The 18,632-nt window shown below is 45.8% G+C and overlaps 1 protein-coding gene across 13 annotated transcripts in view; it reads left to right on the forward strand.

Annotated features, from left to right (window-relative positions):
* Nucleotides 1-18,632, forward strand: part of DTNB (dystrobrevin beta) — a 141,129-nt gene that overhangs the window by 107,514 nt on the left and 14,983 nt on the right. The window contains exon 16 of one of the 13 annotated variants that reach the window (XM_042809534.1): nucleotides 11,447-11,617. The exons of 11 other annotated variants lie outside the window; for them this stretch is intronic. In XM_042809534.1, the coding sequence (XP_042665468.1) occupies nucleotides 11,447-11,539 (93 nt within the window). In that variant the 3' untranslated portion in view covers nucleotides 11,540-11,617. Of the gene's footprint in view, nucleotides 1-11,446; nucleotides 11,618-13,110; nucleotides 13,239-18,632 lie in introns of those variants that run through there. One more of the 13 variants, XM_042809553.1, reaches the window with a different exon arrangement.

Consider the following 18,632-nt stretch of genomic DNA (forward strand, 5'->3'; position numbering starts at 1 on the left):
CAGCGGGTGTCTTCCAGCTGGACTTGTGTCACCACTAGCAGCTCTACACATCACACTGTGAATTGGTGTCAGCGCTGTTCTGGAAAGGCATGAATGGAACATCTCCAGTTTGAAGTCCAGAAGGATTCATTGAACCATACCCCCACTTCCAGATGTCTTCGGGACTTCATGTCATGCATTTTCTCCATAGCAAATGTACCTGAACTGTTTGTGACAGTTTGGCTTAAAGCCAACTGAAGCATGTTAAAAATATTATCAAGCGTCACACTGCCCTTTACAACCTCTGCCAGTTGTAGTGGTTGTAGAGTTGCATCTTCCCTCTGTAAGAATATCTTTAAAAGGGTCCCAGTCTAACACATGCTCAGCCAGCCCTTCCCCTGCCCATCAGGCATGGAAGAAAAGCCTGGTCTGGTTGGTACTTCACAAAGGGCTACAGTCTAGTCCAGAAACAGCTGAACCACAGATGGGAAGAAATGTGGAACACTGCCTGGGAGCCATGGAAGAGAAGGCCTCAGCAATCTGAAGGGATGATCCTCTCACCCTCTGATGAGATGGATCGATTATGTGGTGACAACATCCATTTACATGAAGGATTAAGGTAAGTAAGAGGCAAATCAATTGAGCAGTCTCTGATTCAGGACTGGCCGCACATCAAAAGCAGTAGCATTAGCATCCGCTTCAGGAATTTCTGATTTCCCTTTTCTGCTAGAGCAGCAAATTATATCCCATCTTCGCAGTATTGCTAAGAACAGTTACAGGGGATGAGTCAAAGAGGATCAGTTTTCCTGGCTGTATTCAAGCAAGTTCCATGACCAGCAAAAAAAGACTTCCTGAAGAAAATGCCATAATGTTCATTGTAAAGACAGCGCAGAGTCATGGAGTCATTCAAGTTGAAGAACACCTCTCAGATCACCAAGTCCAACCCATCCCTACTGTGCCCACAAATCATGCATGTCCTTAAGGGCCACATCTCTGGACACTGGAACATCTGGACACATCCTGGGCACTGGAGTGGGCTGCCCAGGGAGGTGGTGGAGTCACCGAGCCTGGGGGTGTTCAAGGAAAGGCTGGATGTTGTGTTGAGGGACGTGGTTTAGTGGGAGCTGTTGGGAATAGGTGAACGGTTGGACTGGACGATCTTTTAGGTCTTTTCCAACCTTGGTGATTCTATGATTCTATGATCTCCACATTTCTTGAACACCTCCAGGGATAGCAACTTCACCATGCATTCCAAGGCTGAACGTGCCCAGCTAAGCATGGACAAGATGGATGTTAGGAACAATTCCTTCTTCAAAAGGGTGGTCTGGAACTGGAACAGGCTGCATAGGGAGGTGGTGGGCTCACTTGCTGGAGGTATTCAAGAAATGTGGAAATGTGGCACTGAGGGACTCCTTCAAATGAGTTGGGCCAGTCCTGATCACATCCTGAAAGAAAAAATACTGTATAAAGAGATTATTTCAGTAATGGAGTATTAAGCCACATAACCCATCACACTGTTCTCTCCCACTGCTAAAATTGTTGTGTCCTAGCTAATAAAGTTCTTTTCCAGCATAGATCCTAATTTACAACAGGACCATGTTCATGTCACAGCTGGTGAGAGACTTAAATAATCTGCTAAATATTAAAACCTTTGTTTTATTGTCAAACGAACAGCCATTGGAGCTGTGCTGTTCGATATTCAGAGGAACGTTAAAGGAATTCACGGAGATGTACATCACATGTATCGTGTCTCTGGCATGTAGTACAATACATACAACAAATCCAGAAGAGCGTCAAGAGAACTGATCTGATGCCAGACAGGCACAGAAACAGCCTCACAGCAGAGGAGCTCACATGGGAGTGTTTAAAGACTGGAATGGAAATCTTTTCCTTTCAGAAGATGGTGGGAACCGTACAGCGTTGCAGAGCAGATGAGGCTCTTGAGTGTTGAGGTTGTGTTACCAAATGGAAAAAGTGGGCACGCTGTCACCAAACCACACTCATGAGGTCACGGACATCGTGGGAGGGTTGTTCCTCAACCCCACAGATGGGCTCTTGGGAGCCCCAGTTTTCTGCAGAGAGGGTAATTCCTAACCTTGAAGAGCCGTGAAGAAGCCTCAGTGTGCTGATGTTTGAATCTGGGACTGCTGTGTATGTTTTGGCATCCTCCAAAGCGGGCACAGTGGGTCTGGGTGACAGTTGGACTTGATAATCTTAGAGGTCTTCTCCTAACTTAATGATTCTATGATGCTATTCAGGGACACGGTCAGTAGGCATGGTGGTGCTTGTACTCAATGACCTTTAGTGGTTTTTTCCAACCTTCATGAGTCTATGAAATTTAGAAGAGTACCTCTGCTCGCCTACCACACTGGCAGCTCTACCTGCCCAATTAGGCTGAAAAGAATTGCAGCAGTTCTTGAGTCTCACAGGCTAAGTCTGTGTGCATGGAAAAGTTCTGTGATTCTGAAGCCAGCTGGCACAGGAACACCTTGGTCTGCAGGACCTGGTGGCTGCATGCAGCACTGGGGATGGTCCCCACAGCGTGCTTGGGAGTGCTGGGGAATGTGATGGCTGAAAAGTGTCAAAGCTGTGCCAAGGAGCATTCTCACACTTCACTGCTGTAAATTACCTTGTTGCAGTGCCAGAAGCACTCCTTGGCATGATTCAATTCACTCCTATAGACAGATTTAGCTTCAGAGAAAGCTTTGAGTTTGTGCCTCCACGCCACAAACCATGTTTATGGGCCTCCTAAAGGATGTCAAACCCAGAAAGACTCCAGAAGAGCCACTTAAATGTTGAGCATTTAACACTGTATTGGGAGCGAGGTCTTTCCCAACCTTAATGATTCTATGAGTAGGCATGATGATAATGAGTTGATTGTTGGGCTTGATGGTCTTGGAGGTCTTTTCCAACCTTAATGATTCGATGATTCTCTTCTATGAAGTATTGGAATAGGTTATCCCAAGAGGTGGTGGATGTCCCTGAGAACACCCAAAGTCAGGCTGGACGGGGCTCTGAGCACCTGATGGAGCTGTGGGTGTCCCTATTAATTCCCAGGGGGTTGGACAAGATGACCTTTAAAGGGGCCTTCCAACTCAAACGATTCTGTGATTCTACAGTTCTACAAAGTGCTGTCAGATGTGCAAGACAAACTAAGACAGCGAATAGCACTTGGATATTTTTTTGGTTATTTCTGACTCGTAGTAAATAGATACTTTCAAAAATAGCAGTTGAGAAAATTGTCACGGGGATCTGCAGTTTTTCCTGTGTTCCTGCTGCCCCATTAGGAGGGAACAGCCATAGCGTAGAACCATTTATGCAGAGCACTCGCTCCATTCATGTCTTCCCTGAATTGCATTCCTCTGTACTTAATCACATCTTGGACTGCACAGCCAGGAACAGGCAGGAGTTTGTTCAGTTTAATGTTTTCCAAGCTGAGAAAGACACGTATGCCAAGTCTGAACTTTTCGCCACTACCATTTCTAACAAAGCTCTGCACAAAAGCATTGTGGCTGCACTTGCTTTTGACTTCGGGGAAAAAATATGCTTATTCATCCTAATGCACTTCAGGAACAGCTGAAGGGTTTTCTATTTTCTAAACAGATCCTCTGTCGAGAGGCTGCCCAGCATGCGCATTTTCAGTTTTGCTCCACTCGAGGTTTCCGTTTGTTTGCTTACTTGCTTTTTTAGAATCACGGAATCGTTTTGAGTTGGAAGGGACCTTCAGAGGTCGTCAAGTCCAACTGCAGTGAGCAGGGACATCCACAGCCTGGTCACGGTGATCAGAAATATGCATTATGTGCAAAAAGAGGATTAGAAGTGGAACAGCCTCGCGCACAGAGCAGTTCCTTTGGGTGTACCGTAGGCAGACAAGGAGAGCCAGGGGGGCTCCAGGAGCCCCAGGAACTTCTTCCTGCATTCGAGGCACTGCTCCCTCCTTCCTAGGGCTTTATATTTTGCTAAGCAAGCAAAAGGAGAGGCCCTACTGCCTTACTGGGCTGATACAGTTGGATAAAGCAGAGCCTCAGATGAAGGGTTCAGCTGCACAATGAGCTGACTTTGACAGCAAAGCCAGCTTGAGACATTCCTTTTCCCGTGCCAATATTCCCTGCTCCAGCAGTTATGTTCTTGCAGTTTCTGAGGGGCCGTGCTCCAAATCAGAGCACTGACATCGTTCTAATTAAAGACAGCATTCCTAGAAAAAAAAGATGAAACGGGAAATTCTTGTACCTACACCTTCGTTGGCCTCATGTCAGATCTTCAAGAAGTACAGATCTGGGCTGAAAGAGACTGGGAGAGGCTCAGCAGCAGATCAGAGAGGTTGCAGAAATGATGCGCAGTGTCCCCACAGAGTCAGCGATGATTTGGAAGTGCACGATCAGTGCTTAGGCTCATTCTGCAGGAGTGTTTCATAGGTCATCATGAAGCATCTCGTATGCAGAGTGTTTTTTTTCAGAGGCAGATATTCTCCCTCTAATGAGTGTTTCCATCCTGTGCTGCTTGTTCACGAGAATTCATTGCGGTGCAGCAGTGGGATTTTTCATTTCGCATGCATGTCTCCACCAAAGCATTTGTTGCCACAGTTTGGGGTGGATATTCATGAGCTTCTCAAGGTTGTGTTTTTGTTGTGGAGCTATCACTGAGATGACTGCAGAGATACGCTGCGAGGATTTGCATTTGTTTGGCAAGATTGAGTTTCACGCGCTGCTTGTTTTGTCCATAGGAAATGTGATGCTGATGATGGGTTTGGCAAGACTGAAAGTCGGAAGACAGAATTCAGGAATAATTTATCTTTCCATAGTTTATTCAAGCATAGATTGCAACTGGTTAAATGATATCTGTGTACAGTCCGGGATGTGAAATGCCTCTGTGCTCCCCAGCTGAATTTCACAGCTATGCTGATGGTTCTACAACAAATCTTGATTGATGTTATAGTCAGAGACTTGATCTAGTTTGTAGATAAGCTTATTTATCTACAAACTGCTTAAGTTTGTAGAGATGCAGACAGTGCCTGCGTGCCGCCTGTGTGTGTGCAAAACAACGTCCAGTACCACGTGTTGTAGGTATGCCTGTCTGTAGAATTCTGACCTTAACCAAAAGGAGAGCTAGACCAGATGGCCTTTAAGAGTCCCTTCCAACTCAAGTGATTCCATCAAAATACACAACTATACTTCTTGTCTTTCTGGATCAACATGAGTGTGCCCATTTCAGAGACAGGGAAAACTGATCCTTTTTTAGACACTCAAGGCTACCCAACAAGCTGTTGATGAAATTCAAATGAGAAGGGTTGCTTGCATCTTGGCTGTCACCTGCATGAGGAATTGGTTCTTGTATGCCGTCATGAAAAGTATGGGAGAAGCCTGTAGAGCAGCTGCACAGGCTGTAGCTCGGTGCTTAAGAACTGCACCTTGCAGGAGTTATGTCCACAGAGCTGAACTGTGGACACTTAGTGGAGGGGAAGGTGTATGGTGGTGTTAATCTCCTGTAATTCAATTGCAGAGAAATTAATATTAAATATGTTTCTGTGCGTGCATTTACAATGCTTTCCCTCCTATCATTATGCAAGCATAGGAGGGTAATCAAAGCCACATGAAGGACATCTGGATCCAGCACTGGTTTATGTGGCACCTGGCCCTTATTAATAGTAATGAGGAAATAGCAGTTTGGGATTTCTTGACCTCACATGAAATCCATTTCGCTGGGCAAAGGTTGCGAGCAGATGGCAGCAATTGGGGCTCATTTCATCATCTGTTACACAGACTTTATGGCTTCGTTTTGCCCCTTTCCTTTGTAAGGAGCTACCTCCTCTCTTTTTCTACCTCCTCTCTTTTTAAAAGTTGTCTTTTTTCAAAGAGAGTCCCGAAACATCTTGTTAAGGCATGTTATGTGCAGCACGAGCGTTTAGGTACGGGCTGATACAACAAAATAATCCCTCTGAGCATAAATCACTCTTTTGCTCACTGTGTTGTAAACTTCCATCTTTTTGAAGTCGGTAGTTTCTTCTGGGTGATTGGCACCTCTCCAATTTGTTCTCTATTTCCCCAGCCCACAAATACACTTTTGCACTCTGTCTTTGTGCAAATTAAAGAGAGATGAGGAGGCACAGCCGCGTCATCATCCGCATAAAGCACCATCTCAAACCAGCATTGGGGTCACTGAAGTCTCATTTAGTGATGAACCCCAATGAGTTGTGTTCAAGTGGGCAGCTTTTGAAGAGCACAGAGCGTCCAGAGTAAGGGTTTTTGTCTTCAGTGCTTGGCATCTGCCTCCCTGTTGTCACCTTTATTGGGTGACCCTTATTTTCCTTTATATTTTTTAGTAGTTGGAGCTGATTCAAAGCACACTAGAAGATAAACCTCAAAATTACAGGTGTAGTGCTGTTTAGTATTAGGGAAACACTATGAATTCAAGACCTAGGAAATGATGAGGTTTGATATTTGCTTGCTCAGATGTGATGTTGGCCATTAGAGTGATGGCTTCTGTGCTGCGACAACACGTATTTACAACACCCCTATCAAAAAAATCACAGTGCATCGATATAGTCAATGTACACCATGCTGTAGAAATGAAACACCAGGCCTGGAATCTATTTGTCCAATGTGCTTGATCAAAATAGCCTTACCTTGGAGCCTGATGGTAGGAAATATCCATTTCAGCCACACACTTTGCCTTCCACAATGCATTCAAAATGAAACCTCTTGGAGGTTATATTTATCAAAGCAAAATGAAAGTGGTTCTAACTACTGACGTTGTGTAACTCATACTGGTTCTGGGGATAAATGCTTGTTTTGTATTTGGGATTTACTCACTGCTGCAAATACCTCTTCAACTCTGCAAGCCCAAAGTAGATGTGCTCAAACCCACAGTAAATTAAAGTAGCAGAGAAAGAGAAAATCTCAGTATTTTGACTGATCAGCATAAGATGGTGCTCCAGAACACTGACAGTTCAATTCTGTGTTTCTGACAGCGTTAATGAGTTCATCAAATTAAATTAACTGCAAAACTCTAGATCCACATGGTGTTGGTTGATTGGGTTGCGCCAGTGCTACTGGTGCACATACAAACAGCACTGGGGAGCAGTGCTCTCCTGGTGACTTGAGGGCATGGAGTTCTGTGATCCAATCATTTCTCTTAAAGATTTCTGTATTTTTTTGCCCACTACTGATCAGCTTCAGGGCTCCGTATGACCTCTTTAAGCTGGATGTCAGTGGTCGGGTTCAGTGTGGCCCAAATTACAAATATCACAGGATCCCTGTGATACTTGGACTTCCAGAAATGACCCAGTCCAACCCCCTCCTAAAGCAGTTTCCCTGCAGTAGGTTATATCCCTGCATGCATTCCTTCTTCTCAGTGTGAAAGACCTGAACCTTTGATTTCCATATCTGTGATACCATAGACAATCCATGACCCAATGGAAGACTCTTCATTGGCAGTGTCCGATCCCAAGACTTACTGCCATCGTCAGGAGTGGCAGCAGACCACACATCCCCAGTGGTGTAAGGAGGTTCCTTCAGCAGAGGAGTGGCCTCTGGCAAAAGATGAAGAATCGCAGAATCACAAAATTGCAGGGGTTGGAAGGAACCTCAAGAGATCATCAAGTCCAACTCCCCTGCTAAAGCAGGTACCCTACAGTAGGTCGCACAGGTAGGCATTCAGACAAGTCTTTAATATGTTCATAGAAGGAGACTACACAACCTCTCTGGGCAGCCTGTTCCAGTGCTCTGTCACCCTTACAGTAAAGGAATCAAAAGGAGCTCTGAGCACCACCATGTCCAACCTCCCTACCTGGGAAGCCATTGCCATAGGGCTTGATAGGCTTACAGTACAATTACTGTACTTGTGATAAGAAATCAGGCCTGACTGTCCAGGAGGCTTTGACTTCGGCATCCTCCAAGGTGGGCTTGATGAGGGCGGCATGACCATTGGACTAGATGATCTAAGAGGTCTTTTCCAACCTTAATGATTCTGTGATTCTATAAATGTCCTTTCTAGCTCTGTACTATTTCATTTTTTGCTAGGGCCCTTGGTCATCACCACTGCAACCACTGGACTAAAATCTGGCCTTGACTTTTCTGGACCACATGTAGACCATCATCTACAAGGCACCCACCAAGGGCACTCTTGCTTGCAAATAATGTCATTACTCACGTGGGTGAGGTTATTTGTTTGCAAAGTGCTTGCAGAATCCTTGGACTACCACCAGCCTTGTAGACGACTCATCTGCATTCATTATTGCTTTTTTTAAGAGCCGAGCATGTTAAAAAAAGATGACAAATCTTTGAGTATTTTGTAGGTAGCACACTTCAGAGAAGTAGTGAAAGTTGCTAAGTTACCCGTTGCTACTTAACTCTGAAAATTTATAAAAGCATGGCTTTGGAGAGTGTGGAGATGACTAGTGAAGGGCACCTCAAAACTTTCATTTTCTGCAAAAGCACAGATAGATTTATCCAGAGAAACTCAGCTCTCCTCATAGCACAGCAGTGTTTCTCAGACCCGATATAACTATTTGTTCCTATTTCTCAAATGGGTTTTGAAAGTGCACCTTGTTCACTTTCTGCAGGAATTTATATTCATAATATTCCATCAACAGCCTTGTGACCAGACTGTGTGCGACGTGCCATTCCCCAGACATCCACAGAATTGTTCTGCATTTCATTTGTGTGGGTCTGAGAGATGGACAGGCTGGTGCTCCAGATGTGGCCTCCCCAGGGAAGAGCAGAATGGAGGAGATCCTCCCTCGCCCCACTGTCCATGCTCCCTGCAATGCGCCCCAAGGCTTGTTGGCCTTCTTGGCCACATCAGCCATGTTGCTGGCTCATGGTCTACTGTTGGTCAACTGTTGATCAACCAGAACACCATTGGCTTTCCTGGCCACAAAGGCAAACTGCTGGCTTATGGTCAACCATTCGTCAACCATTGGTCAACTGTAGATAAACCAGAACATCCAGGTTCAGCTGGTGGAGCTGGTGCTTTGTGTTTGCCTGCAGGCTGTGCTCCTAAGGTCACCTCCTGTTTGAAGCCCTTTCTGGAACCTCTGATGCCTTGCTGCAGCTGTCCATTCCTGAGAGCACCAGAAGAGCAAGTGAGTCCTTGCTCACCATTGGTGCCCTCTGGAAGTCCCCAGCCCCTGGTGTCAGTGACTGCACTGCCATCACGCAGTGGCTTCACCACTGCTATGGTAAAAAGTTTCGTGCAACACCCCAAAAAGGTGAGATTTGAGCTGAGATTCAACTCAGAACAGCACGCCAGAGGGCTCACATTTAGTCATTGCATGTCTCAACTTTTCAAGCGCAAGTAGGCAGCAACCTTCCTCGTTCAGCTGCTGGAACATCTCTGCAGTTTGTCAGCCCTGCTGGTTCCAGGCTGAATGCCGATCCTTCTCGTGAATAATGCATTATTTTTCCACATTCCAGGCTGCTCTTTGCTTTTGCACTGCAGGCTGCATACTGCACTGGCTCAGATGTGCTCCCTGCCTCTGTCCCAGAGCCAGCACTGGAATTTATATGGGAGAGCCCACGGTCTGTGTTTCTGAGCTAACCTGTGCCTGTTGCAACACCTTGCATGGCACAGCACTGGGTTCTGGCAGCAGGTCAGACTGGCAGCACCTGTGTTGGCTGCTGTCACCAACACAGCTTCCCGAGCACGGTCGCTGGTATCCTTGAGGACCGCATAAAATACTTGGAGAGCATTCCAGGAAATTGTGGAAGCCGTGAAGAATTTAAGTATTTTCCCGAGTTTTCTGTCCTCGCTCACATTTGGTCTTCATTGGCTTCCCCCCTTTTTTTGGCCAACGAATTCAAACCTCGAGCCACGTTTTTATGGAGCTGGAGAAGCCCTGAGCTCAGTTGCTTTCACACTTCTCTCCAACACAACGGTCACATGTTTAAACAACAGATGAGCGACCTTGTAAATCCACCCGGGGTTTTCTCCTTTTTCAGAGTGTCATTAATTAATGATTAATTCTCACATCCAGTGAGTAACTGTTTCCATCACCACCCTGACATCACTCTCCCCTTGGGACTGCTCTATTCCTTTCTTTCTCCGCGTGCATCAGCCCAATCTCCGGGGTTCAGTTTGGATCCAGGATTGCTCTTCTCTTCCCTCACCTGGTCGCCACCGTGGATTTGGCATCAGCAGTGGTCAGATAAAGTATGACACTGTAACACAAATTGAGGTATTTGTTGAGTCTGCAAGATTTCTGTCTTGAGAATTGCCAGGTTAGGGTTGCCTGGAGAGGTGATCCAGGCGTTCCAGGAGACACCAAAGATCACACTGGACAGGACTCTGCACCTGATGGAGCTGTGGGTGTCCCTGTTCAGTGCAGGGAGTTGGGCAAGATGGCCTTTGAAGGTCCCTTCCAACTCAAACCATTCTATGATTCTGTGATTCTAACCAGCTCTGGTTAGATTCCCCCAAACTTTACTGAATAACACAAGTGTTTCAAGCACAGAGAAATCAGATCTTTCAGTAATTGCACAATGCTACAAGAAACAGTTTTCTCTGTTAATGGATTTCAGTCATTTATCTATTCCTTGAAGCAGATGCTTTTTCCTCGGAGCAGCCTATTTTAAAAGACTGAAACATTTGAATTGCTGAGGAATGCTGCTGTTGCTACGACTGTTGTTTATGCACTCCAAGTTTGTGTTGTCTGAATGTAGAAAATGATTTTTGTTTTAAGAATAAAAAATCTTCAAGACTTGTAAATTCACCTCTCGGTGAATACTTTTATGTTTGGGAAACATTTGCATGGCAAAAGGTTCTCAACTATTAGGAAATGTTGCACATACGAATTTCATGGTGCTAATACATTGATGTTTGACACCTGCTTCTGAGCATGAGCTCATAGGCTATTTCCTGCATAACATTTGGTAGTTTGTTTAGCCAGAAATGTCTCTAAAGTTGGACTTGGTGATCTTTTCCAATCTTGATTCTATGGTTCTGTGATGAAACACAATGGTAAGAAGGGTCCGTTGGTGTCCATCATGGTTTATCCCCACGGTACATCGTACACCGTGAAAAACACGTTGTCTCCATTCCAGGATGAACGTACATGCCTTCAGTTTCCAGCTGGCTCTGATTTTCCCTTTCCTGACTAGATTAAACACCTCTGCTGTTCTGTATTTTCATCTGGAGAATACACGTGCCCTAAGTGAGCTCTTGATTACCTTTAGGATACTCTGGGAAGGGGGAGGCATCCCAGACTGCTGCCATCAGTGATCTTTACAACTCTTGCAGTAACGCCTCTGTTTGGCTTTTCTCTTCACAGCACCTTCTCCTTCTCACTCTTTGTCACTCACTGTAGTGTCCAGAATTATTTTGCTCAAGTGTTTCACTACCATCACCGTTGACACCCCACTTATTGACTCCTAGGCTAACTGCTCTTAACTACTCAGTCATTCTGCTCTTCCTGTTTAATACTATCAAGGAAAATGCTAATACATCACTTGGAGCTTCCCTCTCACTTCAGGATTTATTGAAATGGATGTCAGCAGACCTAAAACCTTGTCAAGCATCTCTGTGGGGACTCTTGGGTTCAAGTCATCCAACCTGCTGCCTTTAAGGTAAGCATCTTCAGAAAGCAGTGTGCTGAATAGCAAAAATGCTGTACAGAATCCACTTATAAAACCTGCTCTCAGAACAGGCACCAGTCTTCTCAGCATCAATCATTTTGTCTTGGTGCACCACAATGAAGTGTGGTTTGTTTTGTAGAAGAGAATTGTCATTTCTAACCCATCTAGGCACAAACAGTGTTCCTTATGGAACCCTGGCAGACCCAAAGAGTCATAGAATTGTAGAATGGTTTGGGTTGGAAAAGACCTTTAAGATCATCTAGTTCCAATTCAAATCTAACAAAACCACACAACTTCACTTCTCTGCTTGGCAAGCAGTTGCTTAAAGAACATCTCATTCTGAGCCCTCATTTGCTGTGATACTTGATTGGATTAGCACTCTTTATATCAGTTATCTCACTGATCCTTTGTAGTCAGATCCTGGAATTCTGTATTCTGTAGGAAAAATACTTAAGGAGAGGCACTGCTACCCACACACATCTTTTCCGCTTCACTTTTCCTAAGTGGAAAAGAGTTGGATTTAAGATTTCAAGCACATAACATAGAACCATAGAACCATTAAGACCGCAAAAGACGTCCAAGATCGCCAAGTCCAACCATCAACCCATTCCCACCATGACCAGTCACAGACTCATTCAGGTTGAACAAGACCTCCAAGATTACAAAGTCCAACCATCAAAATTTCTGCAATCAAAGCGCTGATGCAACCAGTTTTTATTGTTAACCATCATTTATTTTTCTTTGCTTCTTCTTTGGGCACCTACTTTGGGATATACCCAAAGAATTTTTGATGTCTTTCAGTCTAGGTTTTCACAATGCTGTTGTCCTTAGTTGGTCTCTGTGCTCCTTATGAGTGCCTTCCATCTCAGGATATTCTGTGATTAGGTAGCAATAATATTTTCTCTTTTTCAGAGTTAGAAAACATAACGTGTGTCCCCCTTTTCTCCTTTATGCCACTAATTCCTCCTTCTGATAGAGGAGGAAGCACCACTGCGATTTATGGCAAGTGTGGACCTGGTACCCAGCTCCAGTTCCCATTCCCAGGGCTTCTCCATGCCACTGCTGTTCTGAGCCATTCCTGATCTGCAGTGCTCTGATCTTCCTCTGTATTAATGATTCATCCTAACCTTTATGTCATCAGGAAGTTTCATTAGAGCGTGGTTATTTTTGTGCGCGTAATTAGAATATTAAATAGACAAATCCTTGAGGATTCATCTATTGCATATCACTTGCATCCTCCAGCCTGCAGATCATCTTTCAGCAGAACCCTTTCTCTTCTCTCTCTTTCATGGCAACAGATAACCACAAATCATGGCTCTGCCTTGCTGGCTGACCTGTGCTGACAACTGTTACAGAGAGCAAAACCAAACACTGCGTTTATCTCCTGTAACCTGTTATTGTGCAGTGCCTCGGGCAGATTCCTTGATCCGGAGTATCACGTAACGACTCTGTGCTCTGAGCTGGGAGATTCTGGGTTTCTGTCTCATGGTCACAAGTGGACTGGCCATTTTTTCAGCATCTCACATGCTCGCTTCCCGTATTTTTGTTGTTTTTTTGGCAGTGGTTATCCCATCAGGCTGACCAACATGACGTTATTCTTTGGATGCATTAAGCTGGTGCTTCAAGATGTGTGTCTTGTTGGAAGTTGCAGGCTTTGGAAGCTTTTTCCCTGCTCGTGCAGGATTACAAAGGTACTTCTTTGTTGTCAACGTCTGTCAAGTATTTAGGCAGAACTGTGGTTTGTGTACAACTTTCTTGTAAGACACATGCCCTTGCCTGCTTAGAAGCTCATGTGCAAACTTGTTTATATGCTGTATTTTTAGCTTCATATTCTTGCTACCAAGAATTTAATCAGTGACTTTAAAAGCTGGATGTATTCAGAGCCCCATTAGTTCTGGTACTTATCCCCTAAGCTCCTTAATTGGGTGGCATCCATTATCGTAGCCCATATTTCCTGGCCAACAGCTACCAGCACTTCTCTTAAGCCATAGGCTGCCTATGTGGAGGGAGAAACGGATCCCCACAAGCAAAATGTCAGGGGATGAGTTTTGTGTTTTAACGTGCTTTCTCAGAGTCACAGAACCGTTTGAGTTGGAGGGGACCTTTAAAGGTCACCCAGTCCAACTCCCCTGCAGTGAACAGGGACACCTACAATGTGTCAGTTGTTACAGCTTCTAGATTTGTTTCCTGACACACAGCATAGAATCATCGAATCATTCAGATTGGAAAAGACCTCTTAGATCATCGAGTCCCTCTTCGTTGCAGGGGAGTTGGACTAGATGACCTTTAAAGGTCCCCTCCAACTCAAACTATTCTATGATTCTGTGGTCCTGGAGGCACCGTGCCACCACATCACCTTCCTGCTGCTCATCAAGGTGAGCCCACAGCAACCTGCCATGCTGAGGACTGGTTCCATGCACATCCTGGAAGTTTTCTAAGAGCAGGCGACTTCTCCCCTGTGTCCAACCTGCAGTGATCAGCACAGCTCTCAGTGCTCTGCTGCCATGGTGTAATTGTGCTGGAAGTCAAGCAGAGCTGCAGACCATCTTCTGATCATGCTCATCTCAGGTGAGCATTCCTGGGCATTTGTATGGCTGGGAAATTGGGTCTGGGGCCCTTTGTGTATGCTTGAGTAACGTCTGTCTCCATGGAAGTGTTCGACAAACGTGCCAATGTGGCACCAAGGGGTCAGTGGGCATGGAAGAGTTGGATTGTAGGGGTCTTTTCCAACCTGAATGATTCTATGATTCTATTTAGGGACATGGTCAGTGGGCATGGTGGGCTGGATTGATGGTTGGTCTTGATGCTCTTGGCTCTTCCTTAAAAGAGGTCTTCTCCAACTTCAACAATTGTGCGATTCTGTGAGGAACAGGCATTGCTGGCAGCCCCCACTTGCTCCAAGCTCTCTGGGTGCCCCCAGAACAGAGCCAGGACCTCTCGTCTGGCACAGCCCAGGGCTGGAGCTGTGGGGTGAGACCCCAGAGGGCTTCTGTGGGAGGAAGGCACCGGAGCAGAGCTGAGGTGGAGATCTTTCTATCCGTGTTGGGTTGCAGATGAGTTAACGGGGTGAGAGTGCCAGCTGAGATGGCTGAAAACACAGCACGGATAATTTTGAAAGATAACACTTGCTTTTAGGCTTTGTAATGCAAGTCCGCCAGGGGATTGTATGGGAACTGAAACTGTAAGAGCCCTGGGAACACTGCAAGGAGAGAGCGAGCCAGGCAGGAGTGGGGAAGCACTCGAGGCCGGTGAAGGGAACAATCTGGTACATATTGAGTGCAGGGACTGAATCCCCGCGTGAGGCCCTGCTGGAAGGGGGGACGGCACATGCCCCACGACTGTGGAAATGGTGGATGAAAGCAAAAATGTCAGGCTTTGAAAGAAGCGAGGAGAAAGAAGGCATTCTGTGTGGTAACCAAGATTTTATTGTTTCCTGATCCCTGCTCTCTATCCCACAGCTGGGGGGATCGGGAGGAATGAAAACAAACAGCGTTCCGTGAATGGAGGAGCTCAAACGGTGCTCTGGGACTGGAGAAAATGAGGGTTTTCCTACTGACCCATGGAAAAAAACAAATGGAGTTTCCTCTTCCTCCTCCCCCCTTCCTTCTATTGTGATACAGCAAGGATCATCCTTGCTGCTCTTCACCTCCCAGAGCCCTCGGTAGCGTTGTCCTAATGGTTGAACTTGTTGGTAGCATTGGACTTGACCCTGAGGGACTTTTCCATCCAATGGTGCTGCAGTTCCATGGGATGCAGTGCTCTCGTTGCCACAGTCAGCACCAAACACTCACCCCCCTGGCAGCGGGGAAGCTGCATACAGCAGTTGCCCTGAAGCAGTGGGTTATCTGTGCGTTACAATTAACGCTGAAAAGGCAAATTGGAAAAAGAGCTGAGTAATGCAATCAGGTTGCCAGAACAGCAGTGGAAATAGCGCTGAGGCTGGGAGATCTACCAGCTTGGCAGCAGGACGCAATGAATCCTGCCCTGTGCTGCAGCATTTGCTGCTCTGGGGCGTTCCACCGTTGTTAATTAACATGGGGTATAATGCTTCACTGCCGGCTCCGCGCTCCGCGAGGCGTTGCTGTGTCTGTGTGCATCTGATCTAATTCCACGGGCAGTGGTTGCACATGGCTGCAACGCGGGGGTCCGGCGCAGTGCTGGCTGGGGGCTGTGCTGGAGGGTTTGCAGTGCGTTCCCCCTCCCCGTGAGCCCTTTGTAGATATGTGTCTGTATTCCTATATATATATTTCTGCATGTTTTATGGCTGGCTGCGCTAACGAGCTTTGTAGTGTGCCTCTACATGAGTGTCAATTTTACTGTAATGCATAAAATGGAGGCAGGAAGTGTGTGCCAGCAGATCGCCTGGGCTAATGTGCCACAGAGGACGGTGGAATTTAATTTCCCTACAGCAATAAGGTTAACAAAACGTATTGGTGGGGTGTCTGAGCTTCGCAACATTATTTTCGGTATTTTATTCTCTAAAAGAATATTTGCAGAAAAAAGGGGTGAATTATCTTTGGCGTACGTTTTGATCAGGATGGTTTCACCTGTAGCACTAAAGGAGTTTTTTTTTCTCCACTTCTGGTTAGCATCAACAGTTTTTCAAGTAGCAGCAAGAAAGCAAACCACAAATGGCAAAACCAGGCAGTCCCCACTCACATCACTTGGTTTCTCCCCACGGGGAGTGTCATTAATGACCATCTGGACGAGGGGATTGATTGCATCCTCAGTAAGTTTGCAGGTGACAGAAAGTTGGGAGGACATGCTGATCTGTTCGAAGTTAGGAAGGTTCTACAGGGGGATCTGGATAGGCTGCATCGATGTGCTGAGCCAACAAGTCCAATAATTTCTTCTCATAAAGAGCAGTGCTGCGGTGGCACAGCTGCCCAGGGAGGTGGTGGGTTCACCATCCCTAGGGGTGTTCAACGAATGTGGAGATGTGGCACTGAGGGACATGGGGAGTAGACATGGTGGGGTGAGTTGGGGTTGGGCTTGGGGATCTTAGTGGTCTCCTCCAACCTGACTGATTCTTTGAATCTGTGATTCTACAAAAGCAGGTGAAGACGAGGCCCTGTGCCAAATTAGGCTTGATGGGATTCTTGTTTTCATCACAGGTTAAAACAATTCAGGTACATCTGTGTTAGAAAAAAGCATTGCTGCTGTAGTTCTCCTCTGCAGTGCTGCAGGTAAATCTGGAACAAATCCTTCTTTCTGTAGCATCGAAGCAGCACGGAGCTGGTGAGCCTCATCCAACAGCAGCTACAGCTTTGGTTGTGGAAGTTTTCTCCAAGGTCACTTGTCAAGCTTTTCCTGTTAGAATAGAGAGACGTGTAAATTGAAATTCCTCTATAGTTCATTATTTCTGCCCTGAATTAATTACTGTTCAGTCTTCCTGCAAGGGACTTGGATTTGCTCATGGCATCAAACAGGAGAAGATTGCGAGGGCTTCAGGGAGCGTGTTGAGAATTCAAAAAAATTATCCTGAAAAATTGCAGGAATTTTTGGAGAAGGAAAAAAAAGTGAAGAAATTGTGTTTTTACTTGAGAGAAGAGGGGACTGAGAGCAGGTTTTGGAAATCTTTGAGTGCACAGGCGATCAACCCAAGGAGAAAGGAAGCACTGCTGTCCTCGTCCCGAGGAGCGGAGGTTTCAGTGCTGAAAATTTCATTTAGGAATTTCATTTAGGCCTTAGGAAAACGTGAATGAAGAGGTTTGTGAGAGCATGTTGGATAAACATCTGTCAGGAGGGGATTTTTGAGAGCCGGTCCAGCTGTAGAGTGAATGGAGAGTGGGCTGTCTCCTAACAGCTGTGTTTTTTGTGATTCTGTTCATGTCAGGCCTGTGTCAGCAAGTAGCCCCCTATTTCAGCACCTGACCTTTGTAATTAGCAGCTTTCGTTAGTTCTAACCTGGACAGAAGTGCCTGACATCACACATTGCTTATTGATGCAGGAGTGGGGTGACTGGAAGGCTGAGCCCTGGCCACCACCAGCCCCACAGGGGCTTGTTAACAAGTTCAGAATTATGGGGGATGCCTGGCCAAGGAAGCATCGATCAAGTGCCCTTTGGGTGGCTAATTTCTGTTACCTTTTTACTGAGCCTTGTCTGTAAAACTTATCATCTCCTCAAGGACAGAAGTCAAACCATGGAACCAGAGCCATGAAGCTCGTTGAGATCTCTGTGGTCATCAAGCCATCATGGTGACCATCCCCACTCAAAGAACCACAGAATCACTCAGATTGGAAAAGATGTCTGAGATCATAAGTCCATCCCCAGCCCATCCCACCATGCCCACTGTTCACCACATCTCCACTTACCCTAAACTTAGGTGGCAGGGCCTGTTTGCAGCACATCAGTTGTCTGGCAGCCACTCACAGGATAAAAACTTTAAAAAAAACACAAAGAATGACTTTTATGAGTGAGCTTGATTCTTTTGTCAAGGATTACTCACTAACCTGCCTGTGGTAGTCCATAATATTCACTTTAATAAAATATTTGCACTCTTCAGCGCTCATAAATTTCCCCAATATTTCAGGGCGTTTCTAAACAAAATTAACCCCGGCGCAGGGAGCGTCTCAGCTCATTGCTTTCAGGCTTTCCGACACTACTTATTGCATTGGCTCAGCCCCAAAATGAGCAAAGGAATGCAAGGGCACTGCAGCGTTTGGATTGTATATGTGTGAAATTCTAAACACAGATGATGTAGGCTAGGCGGGTGACCTGTACATCCGTGGAGAGTGCAACTTGATTTCCAACTTGACAGCTTTTTGTTGAAATGAAGGGGATGGATGGGGCCTGCAGGCTACAAGCAGTGGAAATCCGGGGCAGGGCAAGCCGTGAAGCTGTGGTAGATGTCACTCAGCGTGAGCCTTGGGAATTATCCTGAGATCAGTCTCAAGAGCTGCCATGTAGTTCTTAAATAAGGGCAGAAAAGAAGATAGTGTCATAAAATCGCAGAATAGTTGGGTTGGAAGGGACTTAAAGATCATAGAGCTGTGGAATGGTTGGGTTGGAAGGGACTTAAAGATCATAGAGCCGTGGAATGGTTGGGTTGGAAGGGACTTAAAGATCATAGAGCCATGGAA

Source organism: Centrocercus urophasianus, unplaced genomic scaffold (assembly GCF_019232065.1).
Source record: "Centrocercus urophasianus isolate 14NV4802_14NV808 unplaced genomic scaffold, USGS_Curo_1.0 seq_10, whole genome shotgun sequence".
NCBI lineage: Eukaryota > Metazoa > Chordata > Aves > Galliformes > Phasianidae > Centrocercus > Centrocercus urophasianus.